The sequence below is a fragment of the Falco rusticolus genome, chromosome 13 (genome assembly GCF_015220075.1).
Source record: "Falco rusticolus isolate bFalRus1 chromosome 13, bFalRus1.pri, whole genome shotgun sequence".
In the NCBI taxonomy this organism is placed as follows: domain Eukaryota; kingdom Metazoa; phylum Chordata; class Aves; order Falconiformes; family Falconidae; genus Falco; species Falco rusticolus.
In genome coordinates, this window is record NC_051199.1 from 24,293,421 (window position 1) to 24,312,817 (window position 19,397).

Below are 19,397 nucleotides of genomic sequence, written 5' to 3' on the forward strand. Positions count from 1 at the left end.
TACTCCATACATATGTATTTTCAACCTGTGGGTGACAACCAAGTTCAAGTGGCAATGTAGCACCGGAGTAATCATTTTGTCCTTATTTTTCATACCACACTGCACATGACAGCTTGGCATTATTGCCTTCTAGGATCAAAATGCACTGAACAGATCCTCAGGTACAGCTTCACTGCCCCACACTATGCAGAAACTGCTGTGTTTTTAAGTAATTTAGCATATGCCACAACTCTCATGCAGCAATAGAAGTTCTTACCAAAGATCTAAAGATAATGGAAAGGGGAATTTCCTGAACACGTCAGATTCACCCAGAATTCATTTATCCTGAAATTCAGAAAGCAGAATAATATTTTTTTCCCCCAATACAGAGGGGCTGTTTCAATTCCATTCTGCAGTTGATCAGATCCACGTTCTCTCTTCCATATTTCATTTAATGTGGTTACCCCAAAGCACTAGCTAGAAGTAATCTTTCATGTAAAGGAAATACAAGGTCTACAGTTACAGCTAAGCAAAGAAACAGGTGAGGATATGCCTTGCCCTCGTCCTTCCCTTGCAGAGCTGGCAACAGTCGAGTCCTGAGTTTGTGAAAAATTAAGTGGAAAAACACAAAAAGGAAATGAAGTATTTGAAGTATTGACGTATTTATGAAGTATTTACTATCCGTCAAAACTATATAAAGAGAGCAGCTTTTAAAATATGCACATTTCATCTCTCAAAAATACTAAATTAAGATCCTAAATCAGTCTGCCTTTAACCACCCAGAGAGGTACAGTTTTGCAGTCAGAGCCCAAAGCTCGGCTGGGGCAGCTGATGAGCAGGGCTCTCCTCCCCTGTCCCCCAGGGATACCACGGTTTTCAGAGGAAGGACACTAATACTGTGTCATTAACACGCCCATGGCTTAAAAGGAACAAAGAACGGTCATCCAGCCGCACACAAAGGATGTGCTTTATGTTCCCACTTTATAACACAGGCCAGGTGGCCAGCCTCGATACTCAGCAAGCACTCAAGTGTTTAACAGCCTAGAGGGGCACAGGCAGCATCAGCTCCCCGTCTTCTACTCAATTTCAGCCTCTACCAGTTATTAAAAAAAGATTCCTCTCAATGAATCCCCAACATCGCCTTTCTTTATTCCTTTATTTGGTGGTTGTTACAAAAGGCTACAGAAGTCACATACCACAGCATCTCTTCTACCACGTGGGATGGAAGAGGCAAGCCCTTCGGAAGCCAGCTGGTAACACATGTCCCGGTGAGAGCTTCCAGAACCGCTCAGATGCTTCCCTGCATCTCCCGATGTGTGTGCTGTACCACACAGACCCGTCCTCGAGGGCCGCGTTTCTCCAAAAGACCAGACTGATCAGTCTCTAAATCTGTCCCTCCAAGGAAACCACAGACCAGCTACACTTCTCCCAGCCACCGGCGCTGGTGAGCTGCCCAGTCCAGCACCCAGTTGTCATCTGCGGGGCTCGTAATCAGGGTCCTGAACAAGTCACCTCTGGCTACACACAAATAGGAAGCAGGAATGAAGAGAGCGCTCGCTGTAACACATTGCACATTCCATCAAAAGTACACATGTATTCTGGTTTTATAGTATTTAAGGGGTTAGTTTCTCAAATAGGGGCATTTTTATTTTTCAAAGTTTTCACTGATTATCTTACCGGTGAAACTCTGAGAAACTAGAAAAAAAGCTTTGTATTCAGGATTTCTCCACTAGTCCAAAACATCAGAGAACATCAAATGTGCATCTACTCTTTCTGGTTTTAAATAGTGGTTATTCAATTAGTGGCTAATTACACTTCAGGGCATTTAAAACAGAGGATATTCCGCAGAGGTTTTCCTCAAACAAGTGACATTCTTCCAACCTTGAGAAGACAAATGAAGTTTCACTAAGCCCTTTTTCTCCACTATTTTCACGTCAGTCCTCTAACGCATTACCATCAGCCACCCCCAGATACGCCATAGGCATAGAGCCAAAAAGGGTCCTGGGTACAAAGCACTGGTTCACAGGGTATCCAGACCACGCTCAAGGAGCACAAACCAAGGATTTCAAACATCTCAAAACGCCATATATAAAAATAATGCTTTCCCCAAAGATAAAAAAAAATGAAAAGAAAAAAACAAACCACTTTGCTCACATAGAATAACAACTGCCCCTGCAGAACAGATACATTCCAAAGCAAAGAACAGCTTTCATGTAACCTGAACACTTTAGTGTAACCAAGTCATGACATCTCAAGTTTTTAATAACAGTGTTCACTCCCTGAAATCAGGGGAGCCACATGATTTACAGTAATGTAGTCCTTTGTATTGTGAATGCCAATTAATCCTATTTACAAGCACATCTTGCGTCTCAACACTGAATACGTGGCAGCAAGGAAAAAGCGAGTATCGTCCGTTCAACAGGGAGCTACCAGCTCAGAGGCATACACACTGTCCAAAAAGCGACTTCCATTCTGCCTTAACAGAGTGCTAAAATTATCCCGTAGCCTGCCAATCACAGTGCAATGTGCGAGCAAAGGAAAATGCATCATTATTGTCCAAGTGCTGCCCCACATAAAGGGCATACATTAACCTTTAAACAGAGTATTCTGTATCACAGAAATATCAAGAAGAAAAAAAAAGGAAAAAAAAGACACTGTCAGTTTTATGGAGCAAGGGAGTGTGTAATTTCCAAAACCACTGCAGACAGATTAAGTCCATCTTTTACAATAACCTCAGAGCACAGGAAAAACAGAACTGTCACGAATCCTAACCTTAGTACATTTGTTGGCTGATTACAGTTTCTTCTGCAACAGATCACCATTAATATTATTTAAGTTTTCCGCAATTGCACTGTGAACACAGCTTTATCAAAGAAATAAAAGCAACAACAATACAGTCAGGTGCTCTTCTGTGTTCGAAGCATGTACTTGTTTCAGCAATATAGATATTTCATAATAAAGTAGGAGTTGAAGCTTTAGCATGAAAAGAGTACCAGAATTTTCAGACTGAAATTCAAGAGTGTATACAAATAAACACATATGCTTTGGTGGTCAATACCGCAGCTCTACCAAACAAGGTGACAATCTTTTGCTACAAATTCTAGATTAATTTTATGAAAGACTGCTGACTAGTACCAAATAAGCCCCATTAGCACAAACATGTTAAACTACTGGGATTACAGAACCAGGACATTTCAAATTGCATTCATTTAAACACACTGCCTGAACAACAGTTTGAGCATGAAAAAAGTTATAAATAAATGGTGTCATATTTGTAATGGGAATTTTTTATGCATTAACCAATATGAAGTATTCATTTCAAATAAAAGGAGTAGCCAGCTTTAGTCCTCTGTTAATTGCCACGTGGGCCAATTTCTTACCACACAGCATGTTGGCTATAAACCTTAACAAGCAGTTTTAAATTGCTGCTATTATTGCTCATCAAGACCAAATAATCCTGGATGGTGTTCAGGGAAGCTTCTGTAATGTCTGTCTCAAACAACTATTAATTTGTCATTTCCATGGGGATGAAATTTCAAGTAACAATCACCAACTCCTCCACTGTTTAAAGGGGGGGGGGGGGGGGGCACAGAAAAATGCAAAGAGACTGCAAGATGGAAAATTTTAAATAGACAGAAAGGACAAACTCTTCCTGACAGGAGCGGTGCAGCACTGAAGCAGTTTGCCCAGGGAGCAACTCCACCCTCAGAGCTTCACAACCCAGGAGGTTGTGGACAATCCGGGAGATTGTGGACAACCCAATCCACCTCTGGCACTATCCCTGCTTTCAGCAGCAGGTTGGATAAGGTGACCGACCCCCAGGGGTCCCTTCTAATCCAAATTTTAACAAAAAGCATAGTCATCCTTGAGCTGTATGACCTTCGTAATCCATCTAAGAAACAGTCTTTCTTGAGTAGATTTGAAATTCACAGTCAAAAATACAGGGGCAATTCACTAGTTCCACAATTGAACTGACTTCCCCCCCTCCATTACTATCACTTTTTTAGGAAAGCCTTTTGAATTAATAGCCCACCGAGGCTGCTGCCTAAATGGTACAAGATCTGGAAGGGATGAGGGATGCAACACCACCTACCTCCCTTCTCAAAAAAGTAACAGCACAAGCACACAAAAAAAATATCACTGGAAACAGCAGCAGCAAAACAGCTACACAAAGTCTATTCCCTTCAAATTTCGATTTAACCCTCCTGTATGACTGTAGACATCATTATACCGAGGGAAACATCTGCTTCACCTCAAAGCTGTATTTTGCCACTAGCTAGAAACCCTCTTCACATTACTCAATAAACAATCTGAAAGGTCTTTTGCTGCTTCTCCCTTCAGACCTGTTGAAAGATTTTATGTGGGTTCTCTTATAAAAACCAGAAACACTACCTATCATATTTGCACAATTTTACCAAGAGGTAAGACAGCAGTCAAAAGACTGCTTACGTGCTTTTCTTCATACTACACAATTAACTATCTCTGCTTTTGAAGACACAATTCAAAATTCTCCTCAAAGCCAGTCTGGCTTCTCCAAGCACTCTGCACTGTCTGCACTTCTCTGCTCATTTTCTATCCCTCCTGATGCCTGTATGAAAACAAAACAGTTTTTTCATAGAAATCCACTTAGTCCGTTACTAGTCTAACTTGAGACCTCTCATTCATATGTATTACTTCATTGTAAGGAATATGCATATATATAAAATTTAAAAACAGTGATAAATGACTGAACAGAAAGAGAAATCTCCTGGACTTGCAATAAATTAATGACTCATTCCAAGATACTAAAGTTCTATAAAACATACAGCAGCCACGTCCGCAGCTTCTCACTCTTAAATGCTTCACTGTATTTTCAGAACTGCATGTCACATTTTTGTGGAGGTGAGAGAACCAGTTTTCCATAATGCAAGCAATGCTCATCCACACATTCCTGTATCCTCTTACCTTGGATGCACTGCAGGGTTCCATCCTCAGCCCTTATTGTAAAGGTTTCACCTGGATTAACTTGAACCAAAAAGACCTGCCAAAAGAAAGACACATTTGTTTTGCAGTGTTCTTAAAAAAAAAATAATTTTCTCCAAGCCAACAACTGTTTTCCCCTTACTTAGGAAGAGATACAGGGGGTAGCGAGGGAACAGACTGGCATACTGCATCTTTGGGTACCACCAGTGGCCAAGAGCCAGTAGAGAGTTACAGCCTACCTAGTCATCTAAACTCTAAGAGCTGAAATAAAGATGTAACTCAGTTGTGTGCAGGTGAGAATTATGGCTTCGGGTTCCACCACCACACTCCTGACATTGTTGTTAACTTGGCCAAATGCTGATAGCTAAGGACATAAATATTTAGACCACTGGCACATGAGAGCAGAGAGCGCAAACTCCAGCGTGCAGCATCAAGGCATACCAGGATTTCAATTTCACAGGAATAAATGTTTTTTTTTACAGTGTAAGGTGAGTCGATTCATCGCATTTTTAAAAATTTCTCCTTCGATCCTACACGTTACAGAACTTAGTTAAGCAAAATCCTGACACACACAGTTCAATATTTGCACACAGAACCAGTAATAAACTATTTATTTAATAACTAATATAATAATATCTTTTTTAAATGGTCAAAATATAACCTCAGTCTCCCACCACCTAACCCTGCAGATACAGGAATGCAACAAAGACCAGGAAGCACCAAAACCCATCCCAGTTCGGTGTACACTGTACTCACCTTTATTAATTTTCAGGTGTCTAAAATGATGGGTTTAAAATTTGCAGAGTTTCACTGGGAACTAGTGATCATTTATCCCATGCTCTTGCTACTTGTGAAACTTCTACTCAAATACTTTAAACACACTTCTGTTAACTTTGCATTGTCAGGAGTTCAATCAAAATCTGGATTAATCTTGGTATAAATTGAAAATTTAGATTTATCTTTTTGTGAAAGCTCTCTCTAAATTTATGTCTGATCTTTATATTCCAGGACACCTGCATGCAGAATTTAATCATTCAATCCGGAAAGACAGAATTTGAATTAATGTTGTGTTTCTGAATTCCTTAAACTAAATGCTAAGACAATTATGACCCAGAAGACCTTCTGAATTACAGTAATCCTACAGCAACCCATTGTTCTAGCAACATTTTCAAAGCACAAGCTAAAAATCAGAAAAATAACATATGAACGGCATTATTTTGCCTGCAACGGTAATTTCTCAGGGATCTGCGATCAGGGTGGATCTGATCCAGCACACAGAGCACAACAAATAGTTCAGAAAAGGTGAAAGGCACTGTTAACACCATTCCATCCCTAATCGCTGGAAAATCAACATTTAAGTGACAGCATTTAAATGCTCTTTTGCTATGAGCAGGCATGGATTATCCATCACAGGATATGGGCATCAGGTCAAAAGCAGCACAGAGCTTATGCAGTGTCATTCAGCTTTTAAAAAAACCACCCAAAACACAAACCAACAAACCAGAAACAGAGGCAAAAAATCGTAAAAATATTTCATTAGCTCATTTGCACTGTATGTCTAAACCAACCACTCTAAAGCTGGTTATTTATTAACACGCTTGATTAACATAAACCAGATGCACCATTAACCTTTGGAAGAACCTGGTCCAGCTCCTCAAAATACCCACCCTAACCAGACTGATGTCTCCTACATGAAAGGCTCGATCCTTTCCCTAAAGCAGAGTTGAGTTTGATGGTAGATAAAAGACTGACCATGAGAGAGGGACTGGTCTCGCCACATGAGGTACATGTCCACCCCGAAGATATCAAAAGGGTATGACTTAGAAATTTCTTTTCAAGGAGCCACTGCCAAAGGTCCATCACCAGCCCACACATCTGCACTAGCATGCCGGCCGTTGGGCTTTGGAAATAATTCCTTGCATTTCTGCATTAAAAAAAAAGACTATATCCCCAATAACAGCTGTTGCTTGATAGTCAGGATGAAGTAGCATTATCCTTGCCTAATTGTGTGTGTTTTTAACACAAACAAATTGTTCCCTCGATAAATTTGTTTCCTGAAGGGCAGCAGCCATCACTTTGTCCCTGCATCACAAGCCCATGGGACTTACATACAAAATGTTACATATATAGAAACAAACAATTCCTTACTAACAGTTCCCAGAGTGCAACAGCTTAAAAATTTCACATTTATTAAAAAAAAAAAAACCAACAAAAAACCAAACAACTAACAAACAAAAAACCCACCACCACCTCAGCACTACCTACTGTCACAAAACATGGGATTAAGTCGGTCAGACAGCAAAGTTCCCCTTCGTATGCTGCAGGATAACAACTGCCAATTCTGCTTGGCCTGTCTGGAGCAGGGACTACACTATTTTGCCTGAATTTTAAGTACAGCCCAATAAAGACAAGAGACCACAAAATATTTTCACCCAGGACTGTGTTTTGAGGTTGACTATCAAATACATTGAAGGGATAATGTTCTTCAACTATTCACTGTGCAATGAAGCCACAAGCCTTTTCAAAGCAATATTGCTGCTGGAAAAAAAGTGCTTTATTCCATCAGTCAATGATTTATACCAACTTCTACCACAGTTGTCACCTAAAATCCAGTAAAACTAATCCTGGTTTCCCAGGTTCTTGTGTAAGTTGTCCAGCTTCAAATGTTCACAAAATTGTATTTCCGAAATGCACATGATTTTTACCATCTCATCTCCTAACACTTTACAAGGCTGAAAGCCATTACCAATCCGGTTTTATTCATATTTAAACATTTAAATATATACGCAAGCACAATTATTTTCAAAAGGAGGTCAATGACTGCTATCAAACCAAGTAGGGCTTCTGCACCTAATGACAGCAGCCCCACCAGATCTGTACTTCCAGTGCAGGGTTTTTTTTGTGCTACAGAAGAAACACGAACATTTGTGAAATTCATTCACTTCAGCAAAATTCAGAACAATTAAGAGCCAAGGAGCAAAAAGAGAGCCCAAGGCCCTGAGCTGTCAAGCCTCCACGTACAACTGAAAAGGCTATCTCCAGCTAGGCAGGGTTTCTCGGAACGGTGAAGGAATCAACCTTCAGCTACAGTGGTACAGAAAAGCACATGCTAAAACCAGTAACCACCAGTGCACATCATGGACTTAGAAGTTATACTATAGGCAAGATCTGCATAGCAATGAAACACTGTAGCTTTCCTAAAAAGTTAAAAAAAGTTCTGAAGATACCAAAAGACATTCTTCTGCACCGATGTTCACATCAGCCACCTTTGGAGCAGAACACCCCACTTAAGGGCTGTTGCTGGGGGCAGGCAGCTGTACCAACAGCAAACAGGGATAGCTGATGTGACACAGCACTGGAGCAAGGGCTGGACATGCAGGGAGGATGGTCGCCACACAAGCATGCATACCTGAGGTGGCTTCAGACCCAGAAGCAGCAATCGGGATGCTGCTCCTCAAGTAAGACCCTCTGCTTGCCCCCCCACTGCAGGCTGAACCCTTCCAGCAGGCTGCAACCTGCCCCCCCGCCCCCCCCCCGCCTCTCTTCTCCTCCCCTCCGCCCAAAGCTGGGGTACTGGGGTTTGCCCACATAACCCACCCCACCACCCAAACCCCTCCGCACCCACCCTGGCCACGCACAACGCCCTCAAGAGCCTGCAATTGCAAAAGCACTTACTAACGAACCGCAGAGTTGAAATCAAACCATTAAAGGCAGCGCATGTCAAGCACTAGGTACTCTCCATCTTCCAGCCAACACCCCCAGTTTGTCCCAGTTGCCTGGGACAAAATGTATCAAGGCATGCCGCGACTTCTTTTGTTTATACACACAAAGTATTTCAAACTAATTCAAAGATTTATTTTTCCCCATGCCCTCCTAAACAACGAAACTGTGTCCTGCAGCCTGGAACGCAGCTTTTCTCTTTCCTTTCTACACAAGGGATCTTCACGAGAACGCCTTGTTTCTGAAGCGTTTCATTAAAAATCTGAGGAAAGCAATAAAAAAGTCTAAAGATAACATCTTTATTTTAATGCAAACAAACACAGATGATATTTAATTGCCCTATGCCTCTTCCAATATTCATCATCCCAAGTACACACGTTTATGAGATGGCAACAAGAGGAGAGATAATTTGAAGAGTCACTTTGAGCCCACCCTGCTGGCCGGCAGCACCACGAGGGTGCGGTCCCATGTCACTTCAGCCCAGTTTCAGTCCCCTGGCCCCCTCACGTCCAAAAAGCTGGAGCTCATGACAGCTGCGAGGTCAGCAGCACAGTCCCAAAAGCTTTTTATTTCTCCCTAAAAAGTTCTCTGATGCTTGCTTTAGCAGTTTAATCCACTCAAGTGTTGAACCCAGCCCTATCTCCTACACCCTCAGAGAAAGCTTGCCATCTCCCTAACACTTTTTTTTTTTGCATTTATTTGGGATTTAAGAATGTTACTGTTGCTACATTTTATTTAAAGCTGTGTTTGTTAAGACTGATTAACGTTACTAAGTTGCATAGTTACTGTAAATATTTACAATCACACACACCCAATTTGGCAATAATTGCTCTGTGTCCAGACTATGTTTTCATTATGAGCCAAACACATGTCACTGGTGTCCCCCTCGGTCCTGCTGTCCATCTCCCATACCTACCCGGAGCAGGGGAAGAGACTAGCAAAGTCTAACATAGGCTTAAAGCTCAGGTTCAGGAATATAAAACTATATATATTGTGGGTAAACAGTCCCATACAGAGATAGAAAATGTTCCCTGATAAGGACCAAGGGCATATGCTATTATCTGTTTTGCACAGTGTTGATAGACTTATGCAGGTGGGTTTTTTAAGCACACACAAGAAAATCCACATTCAAAACAGGCCATCATCTCCTGCCTGCTTTGCTGCACATCACCTGCGAGCACAGGCGCAGCAGCAAGTAGGAGGACACCCACTTGCACCCACGTGATGCAATACAATCCAATGCTTGCTCTAAAATTTTTCCACTTTACGAGAAACTTTTCCTTGCTAAGGTTGAACAGCCACTTGCACTACTTTGGCTTATTGAAACGCTGCCTTAAGCGTTTCCCAATGTGGCCAATCTTCCCTTCCCTCTTTAGATATATCAAGCTACATACAGCTGGGGGGCATGGCATCATAGGCACCACCTGGGATCCAGCCACAGGTTCCTCACAAATGCTTTACATTATTAAAATCTACTGTATTTACAATTTCTATAGTGCAGTACTTTTGGAATATATTGCATCTTTGGGGGGAAAAAAAAACCAACGAAAACAAAAACAAACAAAAAAACAACCGAAAAAAACCACCAAAACCAGAATAATCACTTGGGTCCATTCTCTGTTGTACTTTAAAAGACTGTTCCCCAGATCCCGATGAGTCTCCAGCTCTGTCCCACAGGAAGGGCTAAAGAGCTCACACCATGCTATCTGCAACATTCTTCTCAGGACCATGCATTCTCCCTCAGCCACACAGGAGCAGGTAGAATAAGTATTTTCAACCTCTCTTCAGCAAGAAAAAAAAAAAATAATCGAGGAATATGCTACATCTTAAAACAATAAAACAGTGACTTTCAGAAATCAATACTTTGATAGGTGCTCTGGGCTTAACTATCCTTTTTTTCATAGAACAGCAAATAGAGGCATGAAGCAATTCAGTTTATGAGCGTTACTGATAGACAAGCCCCACAAGTGACAGATCCTGAACCCCCTCATTTATCACAAGTTCAACATGCTTCACAGCAGCAGTTTACAAAATAAATCAATCTGTATATCTGCATAGCAAATTGCTCAGATAAGCAGGAAATTTTAAGATTCATGAAGTTTTAGCAAATTCTGTGTTTCATTGTACTCACAGAGAAACATACTTATGAGAACAGCCTCAGAGTTTGCCCACCAACAGCCTTCAGTTAAAATTCCTTCAGAAAAGTTCAGTTCAGAGATTTCCTAGATAGCAAACACTGCCTATGGGTTAACTCCGCTAAAGCTACTCTTCTGCTATCTGTTCTAGTCTAAATGCCTAAGACTACTGAGTGTTTTAAAAATCAGAATATTTAAACAGAAGGAAACTTCATCATCCTTTATCTGATAGCCATTTTTCATGGACTGATGCTTCTCAGGTACCTTATACGTGTACCAGTTATAAACTTTTTTCTTCCTGAAAACAAGCTTCCCATTTGCAGTTATCACCCTCTCTCCCCTAAAAGGACATTCCTGCAAGTATCTATCAAACTTTATACTTTCGTGAAATTTTAATATCTCTATTTTTTTTTGGCACAAAGCTCAGCTACTGCTCAGGTGCAGTATAAGACACAACTAAATGCTTTCAAGCTCTTGCAGGGTGCACAGACTTGTGCTACAGGAAGGTACCAAACCTTGCTCCTCGTTCAGAGGTACTCTCATCTCCCTTATTCCAAGCGTGTGACCCTAAAACACCAGAACAAGCACGCACAGCACTACCTACAGTGTCTGGGCTCAAGCCAAACAGTGAAAAAACAGGGTTTGGCAAACACACCTTTACAAAGAGCAGGCAAGCACAAAACTTGCTACACCACTGCAGGTGCAGTGAGCAAACCAAGCCAAAATAAAACTTACCAAATTAAAATCACCCAGCATTCTGCACAGACACGCTATGGCACAGCTAGCTGCCCTCCCACTTTATACTGCAAGCTTTTTAGAGTTTGCAGTGGAGTACCTACAGGAAACCATTGAAATTCTTGGACCGAAAGGTTAATTATCGCTCCCTGAATCCCCACAGGAGTTAGAAGTGGATTAGAAGCAAAAAGAGAGTAAGCAGCAGCTCTGGAAGGGACATGAAAACATTAAATACAGTCAGCAGAAGTGGAAATTAAGTGTGGGAAACTTTAAAAAAAGCCAGTGCTAGAAATGCCATTTTGGGTAGTCTAGAGAAGAGGGATTACCGTCAAGCAGAGTGCTCTGCAGCACTCATACCCAGGAAGATAAAACAATTGAGCGTTCCTCTGCAATTGTCTTACAGCACAGGACTGTTTACTGGCAGAATTGCCTTCTGCATCGCTCTCCATCTGGCTGCTGGCAAAGTTGTTTTACCAGCTCCAGTCTGCCCTTTTCTACATAAGAACTGTTGTGGTTGGGTTTTTTTGTTTGTTTGTTGGTTGGTTTGTTGGGGGGGGGGGGGGTTGTTGGGGTTTTTTTTGGTTTTTTTGTTTTTTTTTTAATAAAAGCCTTTTCTCTGAGACAGCAAGTGTGTCCAGAGCATCTCGTCAGAAGCAAGTACTGTCAGCTCCAAAGTATGCGGCACTGATCTGTGTGCTGGCCACACTGCGCTCTGGAAAACTCCACACGCCTCGTCTCCCACCAGCTCAGCTATGATGCTTGCTTACCGCCAGCTTCTAATAGAGACTGTAATTAAAGCCAGGAAAAGCACATGTCCTTATAAAACTAGCACCTATTTATGGAGCAATATAAACCATCTTTCTTAAGGAAGTCACTCTTACACAAATCTAATCTGAAGGCTGTTCTCCTGCCTTACAAGTAACTAAGATAAATCTCTTTCAACAAACATTTAACATTTGGTTCTATATTCCGTAACAAATCACGTTAAAAGCAATTAATGTAGTCCATTTGCTGCTATTCTACACAAAGATCAAAGCATTTATTCCAATCTCATTCCATTTTAGAACTGCACTTTTAAAAGGTGAAGACATCAACTAAAGCTTCACAAATAGGATGAAAATAATAAAGCATAGAAGGCAGCTAAGCTTTGCAACATATGAGGGCACATCCAGACTAGAGGCTAAAAATAGTCTCACAGAAAACTGGTATTCCAGCTACAAGTACTTAAAGAGATAAGGCGGTGAGGTCTAAAAGCATCATCCAACAAACATTTACGCAGAAAAGGAACCTGGCCCAAAACTGTTCTGCCGAGTCATAGTTGCATAGCAGAGAAAAAGCAAGATGTAATGCACTTCCAGTACGTCAGCAATTCTTTTTACTCCAACACATTAGAAGAGAAGCCAGTTTAAAGGCAATGGAGGCATCCGCCAAGCAAGGCTGCTGAGTCATCACTGACGGGGAAATTCAATGACTGGACTTAGAGCCCCGTCTCAAAGGAGGGCTCAGAAGGCTTCATTTATTCTTTCTGTAACACAAAGGACCCACAGGACAGTCTAACCTGATAAATGGTTTCCAGCAAGGAGGAAAGGGCATATGTGAAGACCAATTATCCTATCCAGTATCGTAAGACTGTTCCTTTCCTTAAGCATATTAATATTGGACTTGGTAAATGAAGCCACTAAAAGCTTTCTTTTCTGTTTTTTCAAGTTGAAGCACACTGTGCAGAAATGACTTTTAAAAAAAAATCACAGCCATGTAAATCTCTATTATAATGAGAACCTAGATAAGCCAACAGACTTAAAAGCTTGCAAGAAAAGTAGAAATTATTCTTCCTCTTAAGGCTGGTCTAGTCAAAACACAGCTTAGAAGGAAGAACATGTGATCAAGGGAATAAGTAGTAACAGAATGGCATTTGATATTGAATCATGAAGTATGGCTTATTTCTAGCTTTGCTAAAATACTTTGCTGAAATGTCTCAAATCAGGAAGGAACCAAACAGTAACACAGAAAAACTGCTAGGGTAGATGTTCTACAAAGAGAAAGCTTAACCCAAGGTGACAGGTTTGGAAACCTACCAATGATCAGCTTGAACCTCCAAGCTGTATCCTGACATGAAGGCATCGTTACGGTCTTATAATCATCCTACCTACTTCCAATCAAGCTTATTAGAGAATACCTCCCAGAAAAATACAAAGGCAACTATAAACTTGCCTTCCCTTCAAAAGCCCACTCAAAACTCCCTTCTGCTTCTTAAAATGAAGCACAGGGTAATACATAGGCCTGCCAGGATCCATACATTTAGGTAAGCAAATAATAGTAGACATCATAGGACTCATCTTAAGTTCTCCAGTTTTTTCTTTCTTTACTTTTTTTTTTTTTTAAACACAATGTCAGCATTTTTGTTTTAAGTTCTTAAAATCTCATCACAGATAGTAGCAAGATGTCTGGGCAACAGTAGAGTAATTAAATCATAAAACTAACCCCCTGCAAAGCTTTCAAACATGTAGCATTTTTAGCCATAATTTCAATCCCATTAGTTTTACTTCAATGAACACACATGCAAATAATCATATTAAATTTAACGGTACACTCAAAGCACTGCTTTTAATGTCTTTCCAGGGTAAGGACAGATTTCTACCTTCCAGGTAATGCTCCACCCTCCCTAGTGCTAGGGAAACCTATCTTCCCCATCTTTAAAATCCCTTGGTGGCCCACCAATAGTTTATTTAATCTACAAAAAGTCGCTTAAAACTACAAAAAGTCACTTAAAACTGTTGAAAGTAATTTTCTGCAAAGCTCACTGACCTGCTGTGATCCGTCACCATTCACAATGTGAGGCATCATGGCTACCTCCCCGTTCAGCAACGGTGGCAGCTCCAGCGGAATTTGGTCGGTCATCATCATTGTGACGTACATTCATGGAGAATTTTCCTCAACGGGCTTCCTGCAAGAGAAGCATCAGTTACAGACCCTGGAAAACCCACTTATATTTTAGAAGGTCACCAGCACCTGTATGAATTTTGCCATCAAGGCAGCAACCTAAGCAGGATACCTGCTTTTGTAAGAGGATGCATACAGGAACCCGATGCACCAAATGGAGGTTTTCACCGTTAGATTAAAAGAGCGTGAGAAGCCAAGTTGCCATGCAAGACTTCCAGAAAACAAACAGTCAGATTTCCACTCTTCTCCAACCCCATCACACAACTGAAATAATCAAGTTCCAAGATACTTTCAAGATTTGCTCTGTTCCTGGAAAATCAGCATCCTGCTTGCTACCATAGCTTTTGGTGCTGCATCATCCATATGGTTAAGGCATCACATCAGTTTCACTGGACAGCCACAGTTTAAAGCCAAACATATTTATTTTCTTTCTAGGCCCGGTGAACAGTGAACTGCCACCTGTAACAGAAGGAACAGGCACCTGACTTCCACTTAATCACCATCCAAGCGATTAAGGTTTCTGCCAGAGCAGGAGGGACAGCACATCCTCATGCTCCGAGTACCCTGTGCTATACAGACGACAACAGAAATCTCCCTCAAGGATTTGTGAAGAAACATCTATCGCTTCCAGCACACCCTCCCTCTTCACAGCTAATTGATGCAATATATAAGCATCACTAAAACCACAAGGAGACTGGTTTATAAACTCAGCATTAAGGGTACCATCATACTTATTTATGGGGCAATAATCCAGTTCTTCAGTGAATAAGATGGATGACATACTCACTTAGCTTATCCAGATTTTTGCACAAGAACTCCTAAGCAAAGCAACCTTACAGGTCCAGTGCTGATCAGGCAGCCTCCTTAGTACCTCTTGTGCCAGAGAATCCCAAAGTCCTCCTGAATAATTTCATATACATCACAAATGCAAGTTAGGAAAAAAGAAAAGTGCTGTAACAGGTGGCTGATAACAGCCACGTAATCTGCTGGCACAAGATCACCTGAGAGGGGGAAATTTTTGGCCAAGGGCAACAGGGAAATCCCCACTCACAAGGGAAGTGTGGTGGGATCTAGTATTCACGTGGAGCACTGGACTACAGAGCCATAACCCAGTTGTTTAAGTCATCTGCTCTGGAGGGGATGGAAGGGCTGAGCCAACCTCACCAGGGTGGGAGCGTGCAGTTCCACAGATGCTGCACACTGCAAACTTAATATCCCCAGAGCTGCTCTGCCCCCAGGTGCTGCTAGGCTTTAAACTAAGGGGGTTTGGGTTGGTTGGTTGGGGTTTTTTGAGTTTAAGAACTAAACCAACAGTACAGTTCAAACACACTTTCATCATTTCCATCAGCCTCTTCTAGAGCTTGTTGCAATTCCATCACCTGTGGAGTGGCTTACTGGTCAGAAACATCAGCCTGCCGAGGAGCTGGTACCCAGCTCCTGAAGAGGACTGCTTGGGTGGTTTGTAAGTGATGGCAGTGCCCACACAGACTGAATCACATCTACCCTTTCACTGCTGTCACACAGGTCCCCCCATCACATTTAAGTAGGGCCAGAAGACTAAAATTGCAGGTTTTTTTCCTGAAGACACGCAAATGTTGTCATTACCTCCAGCCATGCATCTCAAGACCAACACTTTAATTTAACTTAGTACCAAGTTTAGCATGATTCTCAGAGCTCTTCTGAATGTTCTTATCCATGTGAAAACACTACTTTTTTAATCATCACTGAGACATAAACAGAGGCAATCTATTTTCACCCACCTTCAAATGAAATCCCTCCTTTTATTTGAAACAACTACAGGACCGAAGTTCTCGCAAAGCCTGAGACACAGCTGTCAAGAGGATGGTACAACCACAGCCGTGTTTCAAGTCCCATCCCCTGCCTGCATCAACTGCTCTGTCGCAGCGCCCAGCAGTGTTTTAGTCCTACTGTCACCACCACCCTGAATAACCTGCCCTGCAGCACATACACCCACGGAGGAAGGAGTAAGGACACCTGCCGCACGCTCCCGCAGCCCACAGAACCAAGCTCTGAGCCAGCACAGCTCTATCGGTGACCAAAGCCCCCCTGGCTTAGTCATTCCGAGCTCTGCCCCAGCCATGACGTGAGCTACAAAAATCTGTCCAGCAGCCCAGCAGCTTTGCTCAATGCATTTTTCCCCCTGAAGTTTCACAATATTTGGAGCTTCTCTCCAAACTTTTTCCTTTGCATTACTTCACGGTCTCAGGTTTTATTTTTGAGAAAGAACCAAGCTCACAACCAATACACATAGGTGTTGGGTTTTGGGGGTGGACGGGAAGGGATGGGGCAGTGTGACTTGGGGGGTTTGTTTCTTTAATTGGGATGATGAAGAAGAGAACACGTGAGGGTTTAAAACCATTTCCTAAATGGTTGGGATTAAGAAAAGGACTGAAAAAGCCTAATACTGAACACCAGTGAGAATATACGAGTTAGCAACTTCCAATGGAAACAGACTGATTTAGTCAATAGTCAGCTGTACCTTGAACTACATTGGTTATGCATGTATTATGTATCTATATTTTTTGTATATATATTGTCATCTACAAATATTTTAAAGGAATGCGATGTTCACAGGAACTATTTTAAACCCATGTAATACCATACCCCCCCCCCCAAATAAACGACATTTTCAGCTAGTCCGAATCTGAAAGCCTCAGCTTTAACACAGTGTAATCGTCACTCCGATGCTATTTTCTTAAGGAAAAAAAGCCAGACTGTAGCTTGAAGCTACATATTTTCCTAGTAATATTTCCATTCCAGGCACAACCACCAATATGCTGACATTTATTTGCTACATGTCATTATTTAAAGTTTTACAGCTGCATTCCTTTGCTTTATTAATGGTTTGTCACTACAGCCATGTCTACACTTGCCTCACTTTAAAGGGGAAAAAAAAAAAAAAACCAAAACAAAAAAAGAGAGAAAAAGAAATAAAAAGGGCTTCCTTTATTTGTCAGGTCTGGTACAACCCCACCAGAGATAAAGCCAGCAGCAGTACTGGCTAGAAAGCACAGCTGCCACAGACTTTTTTTCTAGCAGTATTTCACACAGATGTACGCCGGGCAGAGTTACATGAGACATGGTTAAAACATCTACCATGAGACTGGAAGACTTCACACCAAAGCCAAAACCTTTGGAAACGGGCTGCACGCACTTTTTTAGCTTATTTGCTCATCCATCCTACGTAAGACAGATCTATTCACCAGGCATTCACACCCTTCGTAAAACCAAGGATTCCTCCTTCCTCAGGGGATGCTCATATAAGCAAACACAATTAATATGAAGAAGGTGAGATCTGAGGACAAGCACTTTCTTTTTCCTGTGAATTCAAGAACATCGATGGAAGAAAACATCGGACCAGAATTCAAAGAGCCAGGTCACATTTCAGGATATGAGAACTCTTCCTTAGCTAAAATATGAACTGCCAAATACTAACCCACAGCTTTTTTTTCAGGTACTAACTCGAATTTGGGGTTTTGTCTAGAAAGCTGACTACATTTAAATTTAACAAAGGTATTTCCTGTGCGTCTACATTCCCCTAGGTTTGGCTGGGATGGAGCACAGCAACGCCAATGTGAAGCGAGAAGCTGCATCTCCATCTCTAGCCACCTCCAGGAATACGGGAAATCACAGCTTGCTGTCTTGTTGTAGAGCAAGGAAGAAGAAATAACTGTTCAAGTTTGAGGTTCCTCTCTCCAAAGCAAACCTCCAAACCATTCGATGTCTGCAAGTTACAGTTACAAATCTGATCTTCAGCTCGGTTCTGCAGTCTTCTACTGATCACCGAGATGATTCTGTTTCCTTAAATTAGTTCAGTATGTGAATTAGTAATACATAATCTGGTTGCACATGGCACTAGAGAAAAAATTGAAACACAGAGAAGAACAAAGGGTGACTATCTAAAAACCAATGTCCATGTATGGTGAATTCACGTGACCCAACAGGTTACATCAGAGTTCTCCTGAAATTCAGCATGAACCAGATCAAGATACTCAAATCCTACCTTTCCTAGAAGTTTTACCCATGCTATGAATGGGACTATAAGCCATGAACATTTTTCTTTTTGTGGGTTTTTTTTCCCCACCTCCTGCCTTTTATGAAGCCGAAGAACCTCTTCAGCTACGGCAGACAATTTCGGAGAACCCAGCAAAACCAAGAGGGGTTCTGAATATTCAGTCCTATGACCACTCTCTGCAAAGGCTCAATTTTTATTTCCCCAGCAGCAGACCATTAAAAGCTACTGAACAAAGTGTTCTGCTTCTTTATCAGAATCATCTGGAGTTACAAAAGTTGTACCACAAAGATGACAGGCAGCTTTCCAATACCTAGTGGAGCCACATATCCTAGTTCATTTAATGTACAACAAAAATCCAGTACTAAACACAATTTGCACTCGGTGCGGTGCTTAAAGATTATTCCATGTGATTAGGAAAGAACGTACTGTATGAAGAGTACGAAGCTACACCACCTTCAATCCTAGAGTTACTATAGAAAAATATGTGGAACACAGACAGTATAAAACTCTAAATGGAAGACTCTTTCCAACCTAAAAAAAAACCACCTCACAATTTCAACATGATCAAGTTAATACATAGATGGTGCATGCATGCACACACACAAGCCCGAACAGCGCACGCAGCAATTAATAAACAAGCCAACAAAAACTCCTCAGACCTTCTACAAGATTGGTCCTCAGGCATGACAAGCCATCTGTTGACGGCCCAGCCACCTCCCAAACCAGCTGCGACCACAGCCCCTCCTGGCCACTTGCCACATCATTGAATGAGACCATCCATTTCTCCAACTGCTTTCCATGAGATTAGGCTCAAATACTTCTCAAAGGCAACCACCAGAGAAAGCCAGAGGCGCGCTGCTGCTCAGTCTTCCAAAATTTAGGATAGATGT

General features: G+C 41.6%; 1 protein-coding gene across 1 annotated transcript in view; it reads right to left on the bottom strand.

Annotated features, from left to right (window-relative positions):
- FNDC3B (fibronectin type III domain containing 3B) overlaps positions 1-19,397 on the bottom strand; it is a 209,627-nt gene that overhangs the window by 155,323 nt on the left and 34,907 nt on the right. The window contains 2 exon segments of the mRNA XM_037406717.1: positions 4,924-4,999; positions 14,337-14,475. Of these exon segments, the coding sequence (XP_037262614.1) occupies positions 4,924-4,999; positions 14,337-14,447 (187 nt within the window). The 5' untranslated portion in view covers positions 14,448-14,475.